At 47.6% G+C, this 19482-nt stretch overlaps 2 protein-coding genes across 2 annotated transcripts in view; one reads left to right on the top strand and one right to left on the bottom strand.

Annotated features, from left to right (window-relative positions):
- Window positions 1-16434, top strand: part of HDAC1 (histone deacetylase 1) — a 32816-nt gene extending 16382 nt beyond the window's left edge. Inside the window, exons 3-14 of the mRNA XM_065930302.1 lie at window positions 3947-4064; window positions 8460-8534; window positions 10275-10413; window positions 10874-11015; window positions 12090-12182; window positions 13418-13526; window positions 13608-13748; window positions 14306-14414; window positions 14514-14644; window positions 14898-15050; window positions 15567-15615; window positions 15880-16434. Of these exons, the coding sequence (XP_065786374.1) occupies window positions 3947-4064; window positions 8460-8534; window positions 10275-10413; window positions 10874-11015; window positions 12090-12182; window positions 13418-13526; window positions 13608-13748; window positions 14306-14414; window positions 14514-14644; window positions 14898-15050; window positions 15567-15615; window positions 15880-15907 (1287 nt within the window). The 3' untranslated portion in view covers window positions 15908-16434. The remainder of the gene's footprint in view (window positions 1-3946; window positions 4065-8459; window positions 8535-10274; window positions 10414-10873; window positions 11016-12089; window positions 12183-13417; window positions 13527-13607; window positions 13749-14305; window positions 14415-14513; window positions 14645-14897; window positions 15051-15566; window positions 15616-15879) is intronic.
- A 191-nt stretch (window positions 16435-16625) lies between these two features.
- Window positions 16626-19009, bottom strand: MARCKSL1 (MARCKS like 1). The gene is made up of 2 exons (XM_065927588.1): window positions 18709-19009; window positions 16626-17900 (listed from the first exon to the last, which is right to left on the bottom strand). The coding sequence occupies exons 1-2, from the start codon at window positions 18793-18795 to the stop codon at window positions 17391-17393; spliced, it is 597 nt and encodes a 198-aa protein (XP_065783660.1). The 5' UTR covers window positions 18796-19009; the 3' UTR covers window positions 16626-17390.
- Between the last annotated feature and the right edge of the window lie 473 nt (window positions 19010-19482).

A 19482-nucleotide genomic window follows, 5' to 3' on the forward strand; every position in this document is an offset into this window, starting at 1 on the left:
GTATTAAGTCCCTAACCAGGGATTGAACCCGCATCCCCTGCATTTCAAGGGGGATTCTTAACCATTGGACTGCCATGGAAGTCCTTTTTTGTGATTTTTGATTATGAGGTCATATTCCTTGAAACTTTGTGGCCTGGGATGAAGATGGATTCTTAGGCTGAGATTTGCTTTTACTTTGTAAAAGAGGCAGCTTTTGAGATTGCCTTCGGCCTTCAGAGGTATGGGATAGGGATGAATTTCAAATAGTAGAAAGGCTTAATCAGAGTCACTGGTGGGAAGCTCTGTAGGTCTTGTTGAGGAAGAGTTATTTTCTGGAGGATTATGTTTATGAAAGAGGGAGGATTAGATTGGAAAAGGAACCTTGTAAAATTCCTTGATTACTGTTGTTGTTCAGTCGCTCAGTCACATCTGATTCTCTGTGACCCCATGGACTGCAGCACACCACACCCTGTCCTTCAGCATCTCCTGAACCTTGCTGAAACTCATGCCCATTGAGCCAGTGATGCCGTCCAACCATCTCGTCCTGTCATCCCCTTCTCCTCCTATGCTAGACTTTAAAATTGAGTTTACAGTCCCCTTGATTACTATGCTAGACTTTAAAATCTTTTCTTTTGTCATTAAATGTTCTAGAAGAGGGCATTGACTTTTTAAAAGATTTTTGTGACACCATTATGGAAGATGGATTGGAAGAGGGTTAGACTGGATATAAATGGAACTGCTTAGGAGACCAAAAAATAATCCAAATGAGAGTTAATTTATTATGACAACAGATTTTTATTGAGCACTTGCACAAGCTGCATGGGGTCTCAGTTTCCCGACCAGGGATTGAACTTGGGTCATGGCAGTGAAAGCTTGGAATCCTAACCCCTAGGTCACCTGTGAACTCCTCCCCTGTCCTGTTTTCTTAGAATACATACAGACAGACCTGCTTCTGGCCTCCCAGAGTTAAATAAGCAGCACGATTTCTATACAGGTTGAATGTGATGACAAGGAAGTACAGGGTTCCCAGGAGAGCACTTCAGAGCGTTACTTAACTGAGACTCTGGGGGTCAAGGACAGCTTTCTGGGGAAATTAACTTTTCAATTGCAACCTAAAGGTTGCATGGAGGATGGGAAGAGGACAGTATTCTAGGCCATAGCAAGTGCAAAGGCCTAAAGATGAAAGAGAATTTCCTTAAGAGAATTGCTAGTAAAGTTGTGCTCAGCAGATTGGTACAGTCAATTCATGAGAAAAATTCAGCCCAACAAACATTCTTGTTTAAATCACAAAGTATTTTTAAGAACTTTATGTTAGTATCCAACCTTTGAAATAAATGGAATTTAATCCAGAAGACCCTGGCATTTAGGCCCAGATTCCCTCACTAGTTTTTATTTATTTGTTTGCTTGAAGCACCAAGTTAGCTAAACTGCCTGACTCTTACAAGTGCTTTGAATTTGGTGTTCCCTAGGCTAGAGCATAAAATATTTTAGGAGGATTCTAGAGAGGTGAGCAGGGACCCAATTATTTTGGTTTTTCAACCCAAACTAACGAGTTTGAGCTTGATCTTGTGAATAATGAAGCCACTGAAGGGTTTTTAGAGGGGAGTGACGTGATTCAGTTTGAATTTTAGACATTACTCTGACTGTACAATTGAGAATAGATTCACAATTATTAAGGTTAAGGGTGTGATACCAGTTAGAAGATTATTGCCACTATCCAAGCTAAAAATGTGTGACCTGGGGATGGAAGTGGACAGGCTTGACAGAGACATTGGCAGTAGTTTCAAGAGAAGTTGAATGTAGCAGATGAGGAGTCAAGGGTAATGCTCTGACTTGTCTGGAGCAACTTAGTGGATGGTGGGGAGAGTAGGAAACCTGGGAAAGAGGAGCATAGGAGAAATAAGGTGGTGGATGCAGTCAGTATTATGGGGGGGCGGGGACCATTGTGGAGGTATAATGAAAGGGATTGGCAATGGATTGAAATGGAAGGCAAGAAGGAGAGAGTTAAAGATGACACTTCACTAACAAAAACAGCATAAGAGAAGTTCTGGAAGTTAAATTTGAACACCTGTAGGCTCTTAACAAGTTGTTATGTCCAGTAGAATTTGAAGTGCCTGTAGGATTTGTGAGCGGAATTGGCTGGGAAGCTATTGGAATTGTGAATCTGAAGCTTAGAACATCAAGATGCAGTGAAAGTCTGGGCAGTCACCTATCTAGAAGGGATTGCCAAAGCAGAGCTTTGAAAGGGCTTAGTATAGTGAAAACAACTTGGTATTTGGAACTAGTACTTGCTTTTTTCACTATGGGTTTTTTTTTTCCCCCAATAAAACAGTATCTGTGTTTTTCTAAGATTTATTTATTTATGTCTGAGCTTGGTCTTCCCTGCTGCTTGTGGGCTTTCTCTAGTTGAGGTGAGCAGGGACTACTCTTCATTGCAGTGCACAGGCTTCTCATTGTGGTGACTTCCTATGTTGCTGAGCACAGCCCTAGGCTCGAAGGCTTCAGTAGCCGTGGAGCTCGAGCTTAATTGCTTTGTGGCATGTGGGATCTTCGTGGACCAGGGATCGAACCTGAGTCCTCTGCATTGGAAGCAGATTCTTAACTATTGGACCACCAGGGAAGCCCCTGTTTTTCATTCTTAATATTCCTCAATAAATGAGGATTAAATGAGAGTCAGATAGTACCTAGAGCCAGACCTCTGGGTTCTTATTCCAGCTTACTAGCTGTGTAACCTTAGGCAAATTATATTTAACCCCTCTCTGCTGTAGTTTCCTTACTGCAGAGTGAAAATAATAATAGTATGAACTTTAAAAGGTTGTCTCATACTGGATAGCATATAAAGTGCCTGAAATAGTGGCTGGCACAGAGTAAACAATTACTGTTAGCTGTATTGAAAATGCTTTATAAACTGTAAAAATATGGGTCATTAGAAAAGAGGGTTGTCTTTGAAGGAGACCCACCTTTAAGGGATGAGAGGAAGAGAACCTTTATTTTTTATTAAATTTTTTGACTGCACCAACATAGCATGTGTAACTTCCCCAACCAGGGGTTGAACCCATGCCCCCTGCAGTGGAAATTCAGAATCTTAACCATTGGACCACCAGGGAAGTCTTTTTTTTTTTTTTTTTTTTTAATTAAAAATTTCTTTGGGAGAATTTTTAAAAAGAGGACAGGCTGAATTAGAATCCTGGGATAACCAGGAAATTACTATGTCAAAGGAATTTTGTGTTTTTTTTAATATTTATTTATTTGGCCTCACCTGGGCCCAGTTTGCCTTGTGGCAGGTAGGATCTTTAGTTCAGGCATGCGAACTCTAGTTGCAGCATGTGGGATCTAGTTCCCCGACCGGGGATTGAACCTAGGTCCCATGTCTTGGGAACAGAGTCTTAGCCACTGGACCCCCAGGAAAGTCCCTCAAGGAAGTTTTTATGGGGAGGATGTGATCAGAATTATTGGTGTGATGATGATTTATAAAGGATTTGCTATCTATATCAGTCAGTACTAGTCATCCCTTCTTCTTGAACTCTTAGAGCCGTTTGGTCCATAGTTGTATATTGTTACATTTAATATTGAAGTAATAATTTGTAAAACAGTTTACAAGGAGGTTTAATAATCTCATCTACTTCTCACAGCTTTCTTGTGAAGTAGATGTTATCATCTCTATTTGGTAAATGAGGAAATTGAGGCCCAAGCGATAGACTTGCCACCACAGTTAAAAATTTAAAACAGTTCTTTAGATTTAAAAAATGGTAAAAGAAATAGACTTACCTAAGCGGTAGAGCTTGAGTTGCAGTCTAGGTTGTGAAATACTGAATATCTTTTGATAATCTTGTTTGCTTAACTAGATTGTGAGTATCCTGAGGGCTGAATCTAATCAGTAATTTCTTTTTATCCTGTGTAGCTCACTGCTGAGTGAAGATTGGCCATGGTCAAGAATAACATGCTCTTTCTCCCCTCTGTCCTCTAGCGCCCTCACAAAGCCAATGCTGAGGAGATGACCAAGTATCACAGTGATGACTACATTAAATTCTTACGCTCCATCCGCCCAGATAACATGTCTGAGTACAGCAAGCAGATGCAGAGATGTAAGTGCATTCTCTTCCCTCTCTACTTTCAAGCCCCCGTTAGGTCTCCCTTCTAGTTGGAGAGACTCACCCTCCCTTCACTTGTATCCCCCAGTCAGGTGACACCCTTCAGGTGATACCCCTGCTTCCTAAGGGTACCACAGTGCTTCTTTTGTCTCAGACTGGCTTTGTTTCCTGATTGTGAGGAATAGAGACTGAGCGTTGTCCAGTTAGGTTCTCAACACCATCCCCTCCAAACCATAATTGTAATGGAGAAAGCAGTGGTCTGGAAGAGGGAGACAGGTGATACAGGTCCCAGCTCTGACTCTTAACTGACTGGGCAAGTTACTTCTTAGATTTTTCTTTTGTAAAGTGGACTGGATGGCATCCCATGCAGCTGTAACTGCTCTCACTATGTGAGTGTTAGTTGAGAATTTAGCAGCTACTTAGGACAGACTCTAGATGATGTCATCTTTGAGTTGAGGTGATTCTGCCCCTGCCCCCTGGAACTTGAAACCAGAACAGGTTTCATTTCAGAAGCCACACTCAGCTTGTAGGAATTATGGTGATTGTTTTAGTTGTGCGGAAAAATATGTTCAGATTTGGGAAGAAACTATCATATGTGATTTCTCACTTGTGTTATTTTAGAAATTATCCTGTAGCACCTAAGATCTCATAATAAAACAGTGTAATGATATTGTCTAGAAGAAGTTTTGAGTAGTTTATGATAGTTTATTTTGGAATACCAGGAAATCTGTGACACTTTTCTTGTTACTGCTGGCCTCAAGGTAGTCTGATTCCTAAGGCAGAAATTTATTTGTTACAATAATTGTGCACTGCTAATGATTACAGAACTACAGAGACCTTTTTAGAAGCATTAAGCTTCTTTGCCACCCTCAACTCCAGGACCAGCTGCCCCATCTAAGGTATTTACTGTCTAAATTGGCAGGGTCTTATTTCATTTCAGTCTGTCTCAAGGTGAGACAGATTCATTCCTTTGCTCTCGATGCCTTTAGGGGGTTCTGAAACTTATTTAGGCCAGTGATCAGGCTCTGCTCTCAGCAGAGAGGCTCTCATTAGTGAAGCAGCTTGGTATTGCAGCAAAAGAATGAGCTCTGATGTCTTAGTTTGAAATCTGTAGCTCTGCCACTTAGCTATGTGTTCTTGAGGAAGTCCGCTAGCCTCTTTGAGCCTCGTTTTCTCCTCTTTAAAGGGAAGACGGTAGTGCCTATTTTATAATGGGGTTTGGGGGGATAAGTAAGATAATGTATTTAAAGCACTAACTGTCAGTGAAAGTGAATAGTCGCTTTTGCTCTTATGACTTACTGCTTTTGTTATTTTCAAATCTTCCAAGGCAGACAACATAGTAGGCCCTTGGGTGTGCACTAGTTTGGTTCTGGCTCCCAGTTTGCTCCAGTTTTCCAAAAACCAGCATTCTAAAGTTGTACGTTAAAAAATTAGGTCTGAGATGTTCTATCATTGAAAGTGGAGGTAAGAAGGATGAGGCTTTCTAAGGACTTCAGGGTACTTACTGACATGAGTCAGAGAGATGTCACTTAGTGCAGTGCTTTATAACCAGGGGTGTCTACAGAGATAACATCAGGGATGGAGAGCCAAGCTCTTTTTCAGTATTTACTAACACCTAACCTAGGAAGTTGGGCTTTCCTGGTGGCTCAGTGGTAAAGAACCCCCTGCCAACACAGGGGATCTGGGGTTCAGTCCTTAGGTTGGGAAGATCCCTTGAGAAGGAAATGGCTGCCCACTCCAGTATTCTCACCAGGGAAATGCCAAGGACAGGGGAGCCTGGAGGACTACAGTCCATGGGGTCACAAGAGTCCAACACGACTTAGCAGATAAACCATCACCCTGAACCTGAGAAGTTATACCTCTAATAAGACCAAATGCGTCAGATTTCCTTGCTCTTGGCTAGAATGTAATTTAAACGCTTTGTGTTCACTTTGAGACTGAGAATCTAAATTAGAAGTTCTGATCTAATATTTAATAATGGGAACATAAATAAATGCATTTTGGTGGGGGGCAGATAGTCTATCAAACCATGAGGCCCACGGTAGAAACATGATAAAAGGAACTTGTGCTAATAAAATGTGGAGGCAAGCTTTTCCATTTTATAAACCTACAGAGGTGAAATGACTTTCCAAGCAAGACAGTGGTAGAATGGAGAATGGAACTCTAGTTTCCTGACTCTGGAGTATTTTATTTATTTATTTTGGCTGCGCTGTACGGCATGTGGGTGGCACTTTAGTTCTCGGACCAGGGGTCGAACCCACGTCCTCCACATTGGAAGCATGGAGTCTTAACAGTTGGATGCCAGGGAAGTCCCTGGAATATTTTAAAATATGTTGCAAATAAAATATTTCAGACACACAAAAAAAGGATAAAAATAATGTAATGAACATCCATGTTCCTATAATCAGCCTAAGAGAGAAAATATTACCAATACAGTTGAAGCCCCCTGGGCATCTCTATTTGATCACATGCCCTTTTTCTTCTACTCCCCTCTCCACCCCGTTTCCACCAGCACCGCCACCCAGGAGTAAGCACTATCCTGAAGTCCATGTTTAATCCCATACATCTCTCTCTGCAGTATGATTTTTACTGCCCTCTCAACATACATCTCTCCCATATCTCTCACCCAGTATTGCTCCCCATCAGTCTAAAGCCAGGCTAAGAATGAGAAAAGTATTTATAGTGGGAAGAGAGAAAACCCATAGAAAAGTCCTCCCTAGTCTCACAGATTAGTCCAGGTGAGGGTCTGCTCTCCCAGTTTACCCCTTTTCTGTCTGTAATCACACAGCTCCTGGGAATAATGGACTGGCCATTTGAGCTGCATGTTGATGTGGGGCCTGAAGGAATGTATTTTTTCTTGTTTCTAAAATACCAGTTTCTTTCCATGGGGTCTCCACATCAAACAGGACTATAAGCAAAGCGTTAGAAACCCAGACAGGCCAAACCCACCGAAGGAGGAAGCCGCCAGAGAGGGAAATCAATTGCCAATGAATAAATAAGTAGCCTGGCCTCAGGGATCAAAGTTCTTATTGACACAGCCTCCCAATGTTTACCTGGGAAGTGAGGGAGAGGGCCACCTTATGCCTGCCCCCTTCTGCACACCATCCTTCCTCATAGCACTGTTCTTGGCAGGGCTCCAGATCAGAGCACCCTCCCGAGTTTAGAGCAGTACTGGGGTTGGTAACTCTTGTGGCTGATGCAAAGCTTGAGCTTCAGCTGTGTCTCAACAGGTCACCACAGTCTAAGCTGGACTTTCCTACCCTCCTCATCCTAGGGCTCCGCCTCTTTGCTCCATTTTATTGATAATAGTGCAGTGTGAAGGCTGAGGCAAGAGAACATGGATTTAGCCCCAGCCCTGCCTCTAACTTCTGGGTATCATTGATATCTTAGCAGTTTCCTTTTTTGTGAGAGGAGACTTGGAGCTGTAAAGTTCCTCTCTAGCTCTGAGTCTGTAGACTTCAAATGTGCTTCCCTTCCTGTCTTTTTCATTTTATTTGCATTATTGTTTGCATGTGTTTCCACATTATGTGTTAGTTTGTACTTTTACCCTTTTAAGCCTGAAATAACTTTCCTCCAGTTGTCACTTGTAGTAGAAAGAGTACTGAACTGTGGGAGTCAAGACACCTGGACTCTGGTTCTACCACTGCCTGGTTGTATAGCCTTGGGCAAGTCCGTTAACTTCACATCTGTTTGTTCCTCTGCACAGTGGGGTTGATATGGGTCCCTATCCATCTTTTATGGAGTTGTTATGCAGATTCAATGAGATTGTGTATGTGAAATTACTGGGGAAAAGGCCAGAATATATTTTCGTGGGCTTTTAGGACAGACAGACCAATCCTTGAATACTGCCTCTGCCATTTACCTCTTTGAGCCTGTTTCCCCACTTATAAAACAGGAGCAAATCCTACCTCAGAAAGTTGTGTGAGCATAAATGACACCAGGTATTTAAAGCACTTAGCATGGTGTCTGGCATGTTGTTAAGCATCAGTGGATGATAATAAAGGTCTCTGTTCTTTGCTTCCTTGTTGACCAGCTGGAGTGAGATCCAGGAACAAACCCAGGCTGGAGTAAGAGGCTAAATTTTTCTCCCTCAGGAATGAAACAACATTTTCCAAGTACTTACTTGCTGAATGCTTCCCCATGTAAGGTTTCTATTAATCTTCTCAAGAATTAGATGAGGTGGATATCATTATTGCTTGTTAAAGATAATAAGCCAAAGCTCAAGGAAGTTAAATGACTGGACCCAGTCCCACAGCGAGTAAGCAGGACGGCCTGGACAAGAACCCAAGCCTTCTGAATCCAAATGCTGTGTTTTTTCCATCAGCTCATAAATATGTAAACAAAACCAAAAGGAAATTGTGGAAACTAACCTTTTCGTGTTTTTTCAAGTCAACGTTGGTGAGGACTGTCCAGTATTTGATGGCCTGTTTGAGTTCTGTCAGCTGTCTACTGGTGGCTCTGTGGGTAAGGAATATATACCCTTCATTAAGGACTGTTGTGGGTTGTACCAGTGAGGTCTGTCTTTTAGGCCACTTCCCAGTGAGGCTGACCTGTGACATGTAAAATGGTCCTGTTGGTTTTTACATTAGGTCCTTAAAATGTTACTCTGCTTCAGTCTGAGCCCAGGTTCAATCTGACATGGTACAGATATGTATCCTTGCCTGTCCTTTCCTACTAAGACATCTTGTATACAGGAACTCCCTGCAGACCTCATGGGGTTGTTGAGATGCTGAACATAAAAGTAATTTGTGAACTGCAAAGTACTGTAAAAATGGGAAGTATCATCATCTGTGTCTTACAAAAGAGCATGGTAATTACGTTTAGAGGTCAGAAACACTCCCCACGTATATCCCACTTCCATTAGTAATATCTATGTTATCTCTGGGAACACCCAACCATTTCTTAACAAATATTTATTTTTCTGTGATCATTTGTTTTTCTCTGCCCCTTTGCCCACCACCTCCCAATATAATCTCAGAAAACAAAGAAGTATACAGAGAAAAAAAATTGACTACAATCACACTATCCATGGATAACCGTCATTATTACCATTTTGGTATTTGTACATCCATGCTTTTTTCTTTGTGCACATATCTGGACAAAGCATATATTCATCTATATCTTACAATTTGTTGTATATATATATAGTTTTGTGCCTCCCTCCTACGTTTTTTACTTATTAAATCTGGTTTTTATTTTTTATTTTTGGTCATGTCATGTGGCTTGCAGGATCTTAGTTCCTGGACTAGGGATTGAACTTGGGCCTGTGGCAGTGAAAGTGCTGAGTCTAACCACTGGACTGCCAGGGAAGTCCCTACTTAGTAAATCTTTTTTTTTTTTTCCTACTTAGTAAATCTTTAAAAATTTATCTGTAATAAAGTTTAGCATGATATCTAGTGGCTGCATGATTATTCTATGTTATGGACCAACTTCACTTGATATAATTGGTCCACTCAAGTTGCTCTGTGTTGGTGTTTTTTTTTTTTCCACACCATGTAGCTTGAAGGATCTATCTTAGTTCCCTGGCCAGGGATTGAACTTGACCCTTTGGCAGTGGAAACGTGTAGTCCTAACCACCAGATTGCCAGGGGATTTCCTTATGTTTTTGTTGCTGTCAAAGTCATACTGCCACAAAGGCACTTGTGCACATGGTGTGTATTTTTCTCTCACTTCTTCTTGGATCTATTTGTACTTCAAGCCTCTGTCTACTACATTTGGTATCTTCAAAATATTTTGACCATGAACCACAGTAAGAAATACATTTATAGTTAAAATCCAGGTTATAGACGCACTCACGCACACACATCCTCTTGCTCTGCAGCTAGTTTCACAAAAGAGTGGTTACCTTTACCGTTATTCTAATATTTTTATTCTGTAGTCTGTCTCATTTAAAATATATATATATATATACAGTAACCATAGCCCACTAAATCAATTTTAAGACCTACTAGTGAGTTTTACCACTTTCAGTTTGGAAAACAGTTTTTTTAGAGTAGCCAATATTGTGTTTATTCCCATTGGAGTAGGCAGAGGGAGAGGGCTAGCTGGTGAATTGTACAGTTCAGCTGTTAAATAGCCAGATCCTACCTCTCACTGGGTTCCCATGGTTTTTGGGGGAAAGGGGAGAGAGAGCCAAAAAAGAAAAAAAAGCGGGGGGAGGGAGAGACTTTGTGACAGGCTTGTGTTCTTTCTTCCGGTGCCCAGCAAGTGCCGTGAAACTTAATAAGCAGCAGACGGACATCGCTGTGAATTGGGCTGGGGGCCTACACCATGCAAAGAAGTCCGAGGCATCTGGCTTCTGTTACGTCAATGATATCGTCCTGGCCATCCTGGAACTGCTAAAGTATGCCTGCCTGGCCTTGTCTCTTGGAGGAGCACCTTAGGCCAGGTTCCCACTCCCCTCTCCCCCGGGCTTGCCTCCCTAGTTTGCTTTTCCTAGCGGCGTGCTGGCTAGGATGTGTTTGGTGAGTGTCTCTGGCCATCCTCTCCTTGACGAGGCCTTGATTTGATCTGAGCCCACGGCAAGATCAGGGGCAGGTGCTGCTCAGATCCCGCCTCCAGAATGTCCTTGTGTGGCTGGAGTTGACCCTGGCTGTAGAGTAGGAAGATCGGACTTGGTCGGCTTGGTCAGGCCTCTGGAGACACCCTGCCGCTCTTCCACCTTCCTTCAGCCAGTTTCCACGTCTCTGGTGCTTAGAGATACCTGAGGGAGGCAGCCAGCCCGGTAAGCTGGGACCTGGCGCCCTTGGCGCGTCCCACTCCCAAAGAGCCCCCAGAACCCCCTGACCCCCTTCTGATCCTAGGTATCACCAGAGGGTGCTGTATATTGACATTGATATTCACCACGGCGATGGCGTGGAAGAGGCCTTCTATACCACAGACCGAGTCATGACTGTGTCCTTTCATAAATATGGAGAGTACTTCCCAGGAACTGGGGACCTACGGGTGAGAACTCCCTTCAGGGGCCAACCAGCTCACCCTCAGCTGCCAGCTCTAACTCTCCTATCTCATGTCACCAAAAACCACTTCCTGCCTCTTCTGCCATTCAGAGACCACACACCTGCAACAGTCTCTTTCCCTCTCTTGTTCTGGAGGAAGGGAATGATGGAACATACAGGTTGTGAGGGATGGGGGCCTCCTGACTCTTTGCATTTCCCTCCTGGCCACAGCTGAGTTGCATTACACTGTTCAGATGTCCCGGACAGCTTGAATTTTAGGCTAGAAACATCAGGTTCTCTCCCACGGGCTAGGAATTGGGAACTTTGTGAACCAACTTAAGGGTTCTTAGTACTTTTAGGTTACCTTCCCCTTTGACCATCTGACTGAAACCTGCTCTCTCCCCAGAAATGTACATAAAATTTTACATTTGATACTGAATAGTTAATAGACACCTCCTCCTACTGAAGCCCATCCATGGACCTCAGGATAAGAATCCTGGAAGCTAATTCGTTAAAGTCTTCTGCTTGTGTTAGCATGGATACAATGAAACCACCCACTTTGCCATGCCAGTGGCCCTTGGGTGAAAAAATGGCATTAAGTCAGTTTGCTATGGCAAGCATTAGAATAACTGAACATTTACAATTTTGAAGAATTCTTCTTCGCTTTCTGCTTTCCTTCCCCGCCTCCCTAGAGTTGAGGGTGGGGGAGTTAGAGGAGTGAGCAGTGAAGCATTCTGGAAAAGGGTTGCTGTAGGCTGGGTGTTAATTCTGTGGTCCAGCCCCAGCCACCCTTAACCCAGTCCAGAGGAAGAGGTCTCACGCTGTGGGGGTGGGATATTCAGTCTCTGGCCCCATAAATGGTTCTCAGCCTGGGTGCAGACTCTGGTTTATCCAGAGACGTGAGCTAGAGTTGTCCTGCCAGTGAGGGGAATGATGCTAACTTGCTCTGTCCCTGGCCCACCTCATGGACCCAGCTTCTCTCTCTGAGAACCGCTGCCTCTTTCCTTAGCATTCCAGCCCCTACCCTTGCACTTCCTCCTAGCTTCATCTTTCAGTTCTACTTTAATGTCTTCTTGATTAGGATATTGGAGCTGGCAAAGGCAAGTATTATGCTGTTAACTACCCTCTCCGAGATGGGATTGACGACGAGTCCTATGAGGCCATTTTCAAGCCGGTAAGTGGCGTTTCCACCACTGGGCTGTAAATGGGATTGGTCTAAGGGAAGGGTAGCAAAAGCATCTCGGGATCTCTCCCCACCGAGAGGCTGGCTGGAAATGAGATGGGTGAACCCTGGATTGCATGCTGTACGACTAGTTTGGAGAACAGAATTCCTCCAAGTATATATCTGAATCTGTTATCAACACTGTTGTTATACAGAAATGTCTAAGGCATGATCTGTGTCCTTGAAGACCTCACAGTCCATGGTGTAGTCCATGGTGTGGGAGGCAGGCACATCCCCAACAGCATGTGGTCAGTGCTGTTTTTGAGGGATGAACAGAGGAACGAGAGAAACTGCTGCCTGAGCTGGGGAAAGGGTAGTCAGAGGTGATTTCACAAGAGGTGGTGACATTTGAGCAGGACTGAGAAATGAGGAGTTACTCGTGTGAAGAAGGCGGGGGCTGGAGGGGAGGAGTGGCAGAGGGAACAGCACCAGCAGAGGCACAGAGGTGCCAAAATGTAGCATGTAGGCCTGTATGATGCGGGGAGGGGTGTTGAAAGATGTGGTAGAAAATATTTGTTGGAGAAAAAAAAAAAAGAAAGTATTTGTCGGGTTAGTATTTCTTTTTGGGGGGGGGGGTTAGTATTTCAAAGGGAGCTTTGAAGGCCATGCTGAAGAGTTAAATCTTCACCTGTGAGCAGCAAGGAACCAACCATTACTAGAGTAGTAACCTAGTTAGGTCAGGTAGTAGTTTGGCAAACACCAGGTGCCTACTATTAATACATAACTAACAGCAAGGGTGACAGAGAAGCCTGAGTTACAGTCTCCGTCGGCAGTCACATTGGAATCTAGTTGTGAGAATGAGATATACGAAAGTGAGGCAGCTCCTTATAGTGTGAGGCTCAAAGTCTGCAGGACCTAATGCACAGAGCAGATGCAGCTCAGGGTCAGAAGAGCTTCTTGGAGCCGGTGGTCCTGGACCTGGAGAGCAGGGAAGGATGTGGGGAATTGATAAGGAGGCTGTTTTAGGCTCAGCATTACTAGAGCTAGAAGGCTCCTGGAAAACTGAACAAAGGAGGGAAATGGGAAGCCCAGATTGGTGCTCCCTTTTCTCTACTCCTCAGCCCGGGGGAGAGTAAAAAGGTAGGAGTGGTTAATAAGGAACAGAAGAAAGTGCTGTACCCACACTTTTCAGCCTGAACCCGATAGGTTTTCTTGAGGCTGGTGGTGACCAGCTTGTGTCCTTTCAGGTCATGTCCAAAGTAATGGAGATGTTCCAGCCCAGTGCAGTTGTCTTGCAGTGTGGCTCTGACTCCCTGTCTGGGGATCGCTTAGGCTGCTTCAATTTGACCATCAAAGGTGAGTCCAGGTAGCATAGGGATGGGCAGGCAGGGTCCTGCTGGGTGCTTCTGTAACTTGGCACCCCTTCTCCCACCAAAGGGCATGCCAAATGTGTGGAATTTGTGAAGAGCTTCAACCTGCCTATGCTGATGCTGGGAGGAGGCGGCTATACCATCCGTAATGTCGCCCGGTGCTGGACATATGAGACAGCTGTGGCCCTGGACACGGAGATCCCTAATGGTAATGGCTCCGGGCCAGACTGGGCCTGGCAGTGCTGGAACTCCTGTGTCCTCGAGCTCACACCCCCTTCCCGTTGGCTCTGCAGCGTCTTCCTCTTCAGATTCTGATTCTCTTGCTAGCCTCTTGTGATTTTCAGACCATAGCCAACAGTTTTTTTCTGAGTCCTTTAGCTGCCCCTGTCCATTCTCCCTTGACTTCTGAATTATCAGTAGTTGTTTATAGCTTTGGAATTCATACTCTATAGGGTAATTGGGGTAGTGAGTGAGGGAGTACTCTCAATAAATACTGCCTAAATTTTTCTAAACCAGGGGCTTCAGCCTTCTCCTTATACACAGGCACTCATACACACACACAGACACCACTGGTGTGGACACTGGAGAATGGCTGTGGCTTTTAAACAGTTGAAATTCTATAGGTACCCAAGTCTCACCCCATCCTGAAGGCATGCTTCTGTTTGATAATTGGGCTGACAGGCACAGATAAACCTGCAAATGCTTTTTCAGGGTTCCATGGTGGCCAGATCTCTTAACTCTCTCACCCCCCCCCCCCCCAATTAGAGCTTCCATACAACGACTACTTCGAATACTTTGGACCAGATTTCAAACTTCATATCAGTCCTTCCAATATGACTAACCAGAACACTAATGAGTACCTGGAAAAGATCAAGTGAGTATACCCCCGCCCCACACACCCCTAATTGAACATTTCAAGCTCAGGTCAGTCCCTGACCAGAGCCCAGCCCAACCTCTGTACCATTGGCCATAGACAGCGACTGTTTGAGAACCTGAGAATGCTGCCCCACGCACCTGGGGTCCAAATGCAGGCCATCCCCGAGGACGCCATTCCAGAGGAGAGTGGCGATGAGGATGAAGAAGACCCTGACAAGCGCATCTCAAGTAAGACCCAGACCCCAGGGGCCTCTACTTTCCTACTCTGTAGGCTCTTCTTACTTTCCTCCACTGTTCCTGGCTCCACGTTCTCTCAAGCTGCCCAGCTGTTGAGAACCCCAAGTGCTCGTACCTGTAGGGATAATTTAATTTAGAGTCCAGGTCCCCTTCCCTCAGTGTCTTTTGTGGAAACATGCAGAAAAGCAGTCTTTTCTGAGAGAGAGAATCTGCTCTCTCACTGGAATGTTCCATTACCTCCCAGTCTGTTCCTCGGACAAACGAATTGCCTGTGAGGAAGAGTTCTCCGACTCTGATGAGGAGGGAGAAGGTGGGCGCAAGAACTCTTCCAACTTCAAGAAAGCCAAGAGAGTCAAAACAGAAGATGAAAAGGAGAAAGATCCAGAAGAGAAGAAAGGTGAGTTTGGGTTAGGCCGGGACTTGGGTCTTGAGCCCCAGGCCCTGGAAGATGAATTTATGTAGGGCAATGGGGGGTGGGGGGGGAAGCTGACTTGGCACTGTCAGCCCCTTGGGGTACTCCTTTCTGTGGTTCCCAGAAGTGGCCCACAGAAGAAGGAAACTCCATTCGTCATCCTCACTGGCTGATTGAGCCCTGCCAGGTTCCAGAGCCAGGGACATGCCTGGGCTCCCCTTGGTCAGGCACGGCTCTCATATACCACCCCAGCCCTTTCCCAGTGCTTCACCCGTTTCCCAGGGGGCTGCCTCCACCCACTGCATTTAGGCTCTAGCAGGCTGGGAAACCGGTCCAACCTGTTTGTTCTCTACAGGTCTAGTTGGGAGGGCTTGGGATGTACTTTTCTCTTTTGTATGTCTACTGAGCTGTGATGTTGGGAAGGGGTTTCAGCGTAAGTGGAGATCCTATGGGTCTTTCAGAGGGGCTGCCCTTGACCATCCCTGCATTCTTATGTTCTAGAAGTCACAGAAGAGGAGAAAACCAAGGAAGAGAAGCAAGAAGCCAAAGGGTGAGGAAAGAACTGCCTGTCTTCTCACTGGCATTGGAGCACCGGCCCCTTTGTCCCAGCACACCAAGAGGGACAGCTGGTCCAGCTTACAAAGGCCTCTTTCAGGGACCAGTCTGTCGTTTCTGCAGTTCTAGGCAGAGCTAGGAAGCCCCAGCCTTCAGCAGTCACCTGGGCAGCCAGGGGCCTGAGGAAGTCATTGTACCCTTCCTTTTTCCAAGGCCTCTAGGGTGGGTTATCTAATGCCAGTCTCTGTTCTCTCCACAGGGTCAAGGAAGAGGTCAAGTTGGCCTGAAGAGACCTCTCCAGTTCTGGCTTCTTGCCAAATCCCCACCTTTATCCCACAACCCTTCAGATTTTATATTTTCTATTTCTCTGTGTATTTATATAAAAATATATTAAATATAAATATCCCCAGGGACTAGAAAGGAACCAGGGCCCTGAGGTCAGGGCACACATTAGGTGAGCTTTTCTAGTAGCTGCCTTGCAACCCATCCCTCCCAAACTCTTGAACCCTAATGGGTACTGGGTAAAAGGGATCTGCTTAAGCAGCCATAGGACAAAATCTTGAAGTGCCTGCTTCGTAGCTTTGAAAAGGTGCCCTTACTGAGCATTTGAGAAGGGGTAGCTGGGTCTTCAGGGACTTCCTGTTGTTTTTAGGCTCTTAAGGTAACATTGGCCAGTTTTAGATTGGTTCTGTTCTCATGCCTGCCCTCTCTGTCTTCCCCCAATTCTGCAGGTGAATATTGGTAGTCTAGTTTCCTTTTTGAGATACTATATTCATTTTTGTGAGAATCTTTGTAATAAAATGGTACATTTCTATACTCTCTTAAGCTCATCTCTACTCTTTAGTATCCCCTGGGTTCACATCTCTGCCTTCCGGTGTCCATGAGAACCTGGGCAAGCCTTCAGCGAAACCCCAGACTTACCTGTCTTGATCCCCCCATCAAAGCTTGAGGTTGACCAGTCTTCTCACCTTCACCCCCAGAAGACCACTCATGAAAAAGCACCACTAAAGGGACAACATTTATTCCTTTTCCAAATGTTACAGTAAAACCAGGTGGAAGAGAATGGTTTTAGCAGTTAGAAAAAAAAAAAAAAAGTACAAATCTGGGGTTTGGCCATTAAAAGTTATTTACAACAATGGGAGGGGGAAAAAAGACAACAAGAAGTTGTTTCACATTACAGACCTCCCGCCCACCCCAAAGCTTAATACTTGCTTACCAAGTCAAAAAAGGAGACACGGGTTGATTCACAAGCTGGAGGTTTGAACTTGAGTAAGACATTTATAAAAACCTAGACAGGGGCAGTGTTCTCCCCAGCCCAGGTGCCACTAGGCACAGCACAGAGACTAAAAACTCAACAGGGGAAGGCTGGACACTCAGGGTTTGGGGGTGTAGGCACCCCCACATCTGGCTCAGGGATTTGGGGAGTAAACAAAACCTACTTGGAAAAGAACTGGGTAAGAAAACCAGCAAATGCCTTCGGCACAGGTGGGGACAGGGAAAGAGGTAGGGCCAAGGGCAGGAGCATTTCACATCACTAACCTAACTTGGGAAAACTGCAAGGGACCATCTTCAACTGGCCTTAAGAGGAAGACCAGATGGATGATGGGAGAATCCACAGGAGGGAGAGAAGGAGAGGGAACGTGGCTAGGGGGCAACAGCCCCTTCCTTTCTGGGCACAGGAAGGCAGCCAGGGCACCAGGTCCAGGCAGTGACCTCACAAGGACAGCACAGTTTTTGCAGCTTAGAGATCACCCACCTGCCCCCACCCAGCTACTCATTCTGCTCGCTGGCCGGTGCAGGGTCACTCTCTGGCCCCGAGGGAGTGGATGGCTCTGCGGCCTGGGGCCCTGCCTCTTCTGCGTCTCCTCCCTTGGCGGCAGCGCTGGCCTCTGCCCCTTTGGCCTGGGGCTCCTGGCTCTCGGGGGTGGCAGCAGCCTTCCCTTCCTGGGCAGTGCCCTCCTCGCCGCAGGCACTGATCTCCCCCTGCTCCTGCTCTTCCTCTGTGGGTGAGGAGGCAGACGAATCACCCCCACCCTCCTTCCGATTTCTCTTGAAGGACAGGCCGCTCAATTTGAAAGGCTTCTTGAAAGAGAATTTCTTCTTCTTCTTGGGGGTCTCCTTGGGGGGGACCTCCCCCTTAGCCTCAGCGCCCTGGCTAGGGGGTGCTGGCTCGATGGCATCACCAGTGGCCCCCGCTGCCTCCTCTGTTCCGTTCACGGGGGGCGATTCCCCTTCACCTTTGGGGGATAAGTCTCCATTGCTTTTCACGTGGCCGTTCTCCTGCAGGGCAGAGAAGACCGCAATGAGGGTCGGGGCTCTAACTCCCCTCACCCAGCCCACCCAGACAGCGGGGTCCCCAGTCATTCCACCGCACCCCCAGAGCCTGGTTGTAGCCTCACCCCAGGGGCATCCAGTCAAACCTCTCTCTCCTGCCCCGCACAGGGATACAGAGGCCGCGGCCGGCAGGAGGCGCTGGGGTCTCGGGGCCCCCCACCCACCTCTCCTGGGGCGCGCGCTCTATTCCGCGTAGGACCGCCCGAGGCAGCGGATCCCGGACGGGCGGGGGAGCCGTGCAGCCGATATTGGGCGGGAAGCCGCCCCGGGGCGCTGTTCCCTGCACCTGGACGGCCTATTTTCCCAGCCGCCGGCTTTGTGTAAAAGGCCCCCACCCACCGCAGGCTCTCCTCACATCGCGGCTCCTCCCTTAAAAAAGGCATTGGGATATTGAGGTCGGGTCTGCGGGGGGAGTGCCCTCGCCTCCGGGCACCCACCCCGCGGCCCCCGGGCGCCCCCTTGGCGCGGCCCAGCAGCGCCTTTGTTCCCCGCGCGGCACTCGGGGCGGCCAGGGGGCAGCGCCGGGGACCGGGGCCGCGAACAAAGAAGGCGGCGGGGCCCGGCCGGCGCCCCCTCCCCGCCCCTCCCCTCGCTTCGCCCGCGGGGGCTGCGGCGCCGAGAACAAAGGGACCGGGCGGGGGAGGGGGCGCCGCGTGTCCCGGGCCGGACAAAGCGCGCGGCCCCGGACCGGGGCCCTAGAGGGGGCGAGGTACGAGAGGAGGGGGCCAGGTCGGGCCGTGCCGAGCGCACCCACCTGTCCGTTGACCTTGGCGGGGGAAGCGCCTGCTGCCTCCTCGGCGGTCACGTCGCCCCGGGGAGCCTTGGAGCTCTGGCTGCCCATGGTGGGGGGTTCTGCTGGGGGGGCGCCCGGAGCCGCCCCGGGCTCGCGCCGCAGGGGATAGTTCGGTCGGGTGGGCCTGGCCGGCGGAGGGGTGGGGCTCGCGTCTGAGGGGGAGGGGTGTCGGGGGGAAACCAAGCTGCACCCCCGCTCCGCGCCCGACCCGCTAGCTGCGCCCACCGCCGCTCCGCTCCGCTCCGCGCCAGAATGCCGCCTGCCGCCCGCCGAGCCTCCTATATATATGCGCCCGGAGCTCGGGGCGGGGCCGGACATTTAAATGAGCGCCCAATCGAGGGGCGGAGGCGGACCCAGGCCGCGGGCCCCACTTGAACGGTGGGCGACGCTGGCGGTCTGGTCCCCCAACCCACTCGGCTCCCGGGGGCAGGTGGGGTTCAGGGCGGGAAGCAGGGAGGCGGGTCCCTACGCGAGCTGGGCAGAAAGGGGGCTCCTAGAGGAAAGAGAAGGGAGCAGTCATCCCCTTCTCTCACTGCCCACCTCTCAGGGTAGACGCCCTAGCTCCTGGAGTGGCCCCCATCTTCTTAGTCCCGCATTGCCAAGCCCTGTCAGTCTCCCCCTAGAACTGGTCGAAGGACTCACATGCCCAGACTCGTCAGCCGGCGGGCTCCAGAGAATGTGGTCATGGCAGCCGCAGGGCCCTAGCTGGGTTCTGTGCCCCCTCAGGCCTGGAGA

Source organism: Muntiacus reevesi, chromosome 3 (genome assembly GCF_963930625.1).
Source record: "Muntiacus reevesi chromosome 3, mMunRee1.1, whole genome shotgun sequence".
Classification (NCBI taxonomy): domain Eukaryota; kingdom Metazoa; phylum Chordata; class Mammalia; order Artiodactyla; family Cervidae; genus Muntiacus; species Muntiacus reevesi.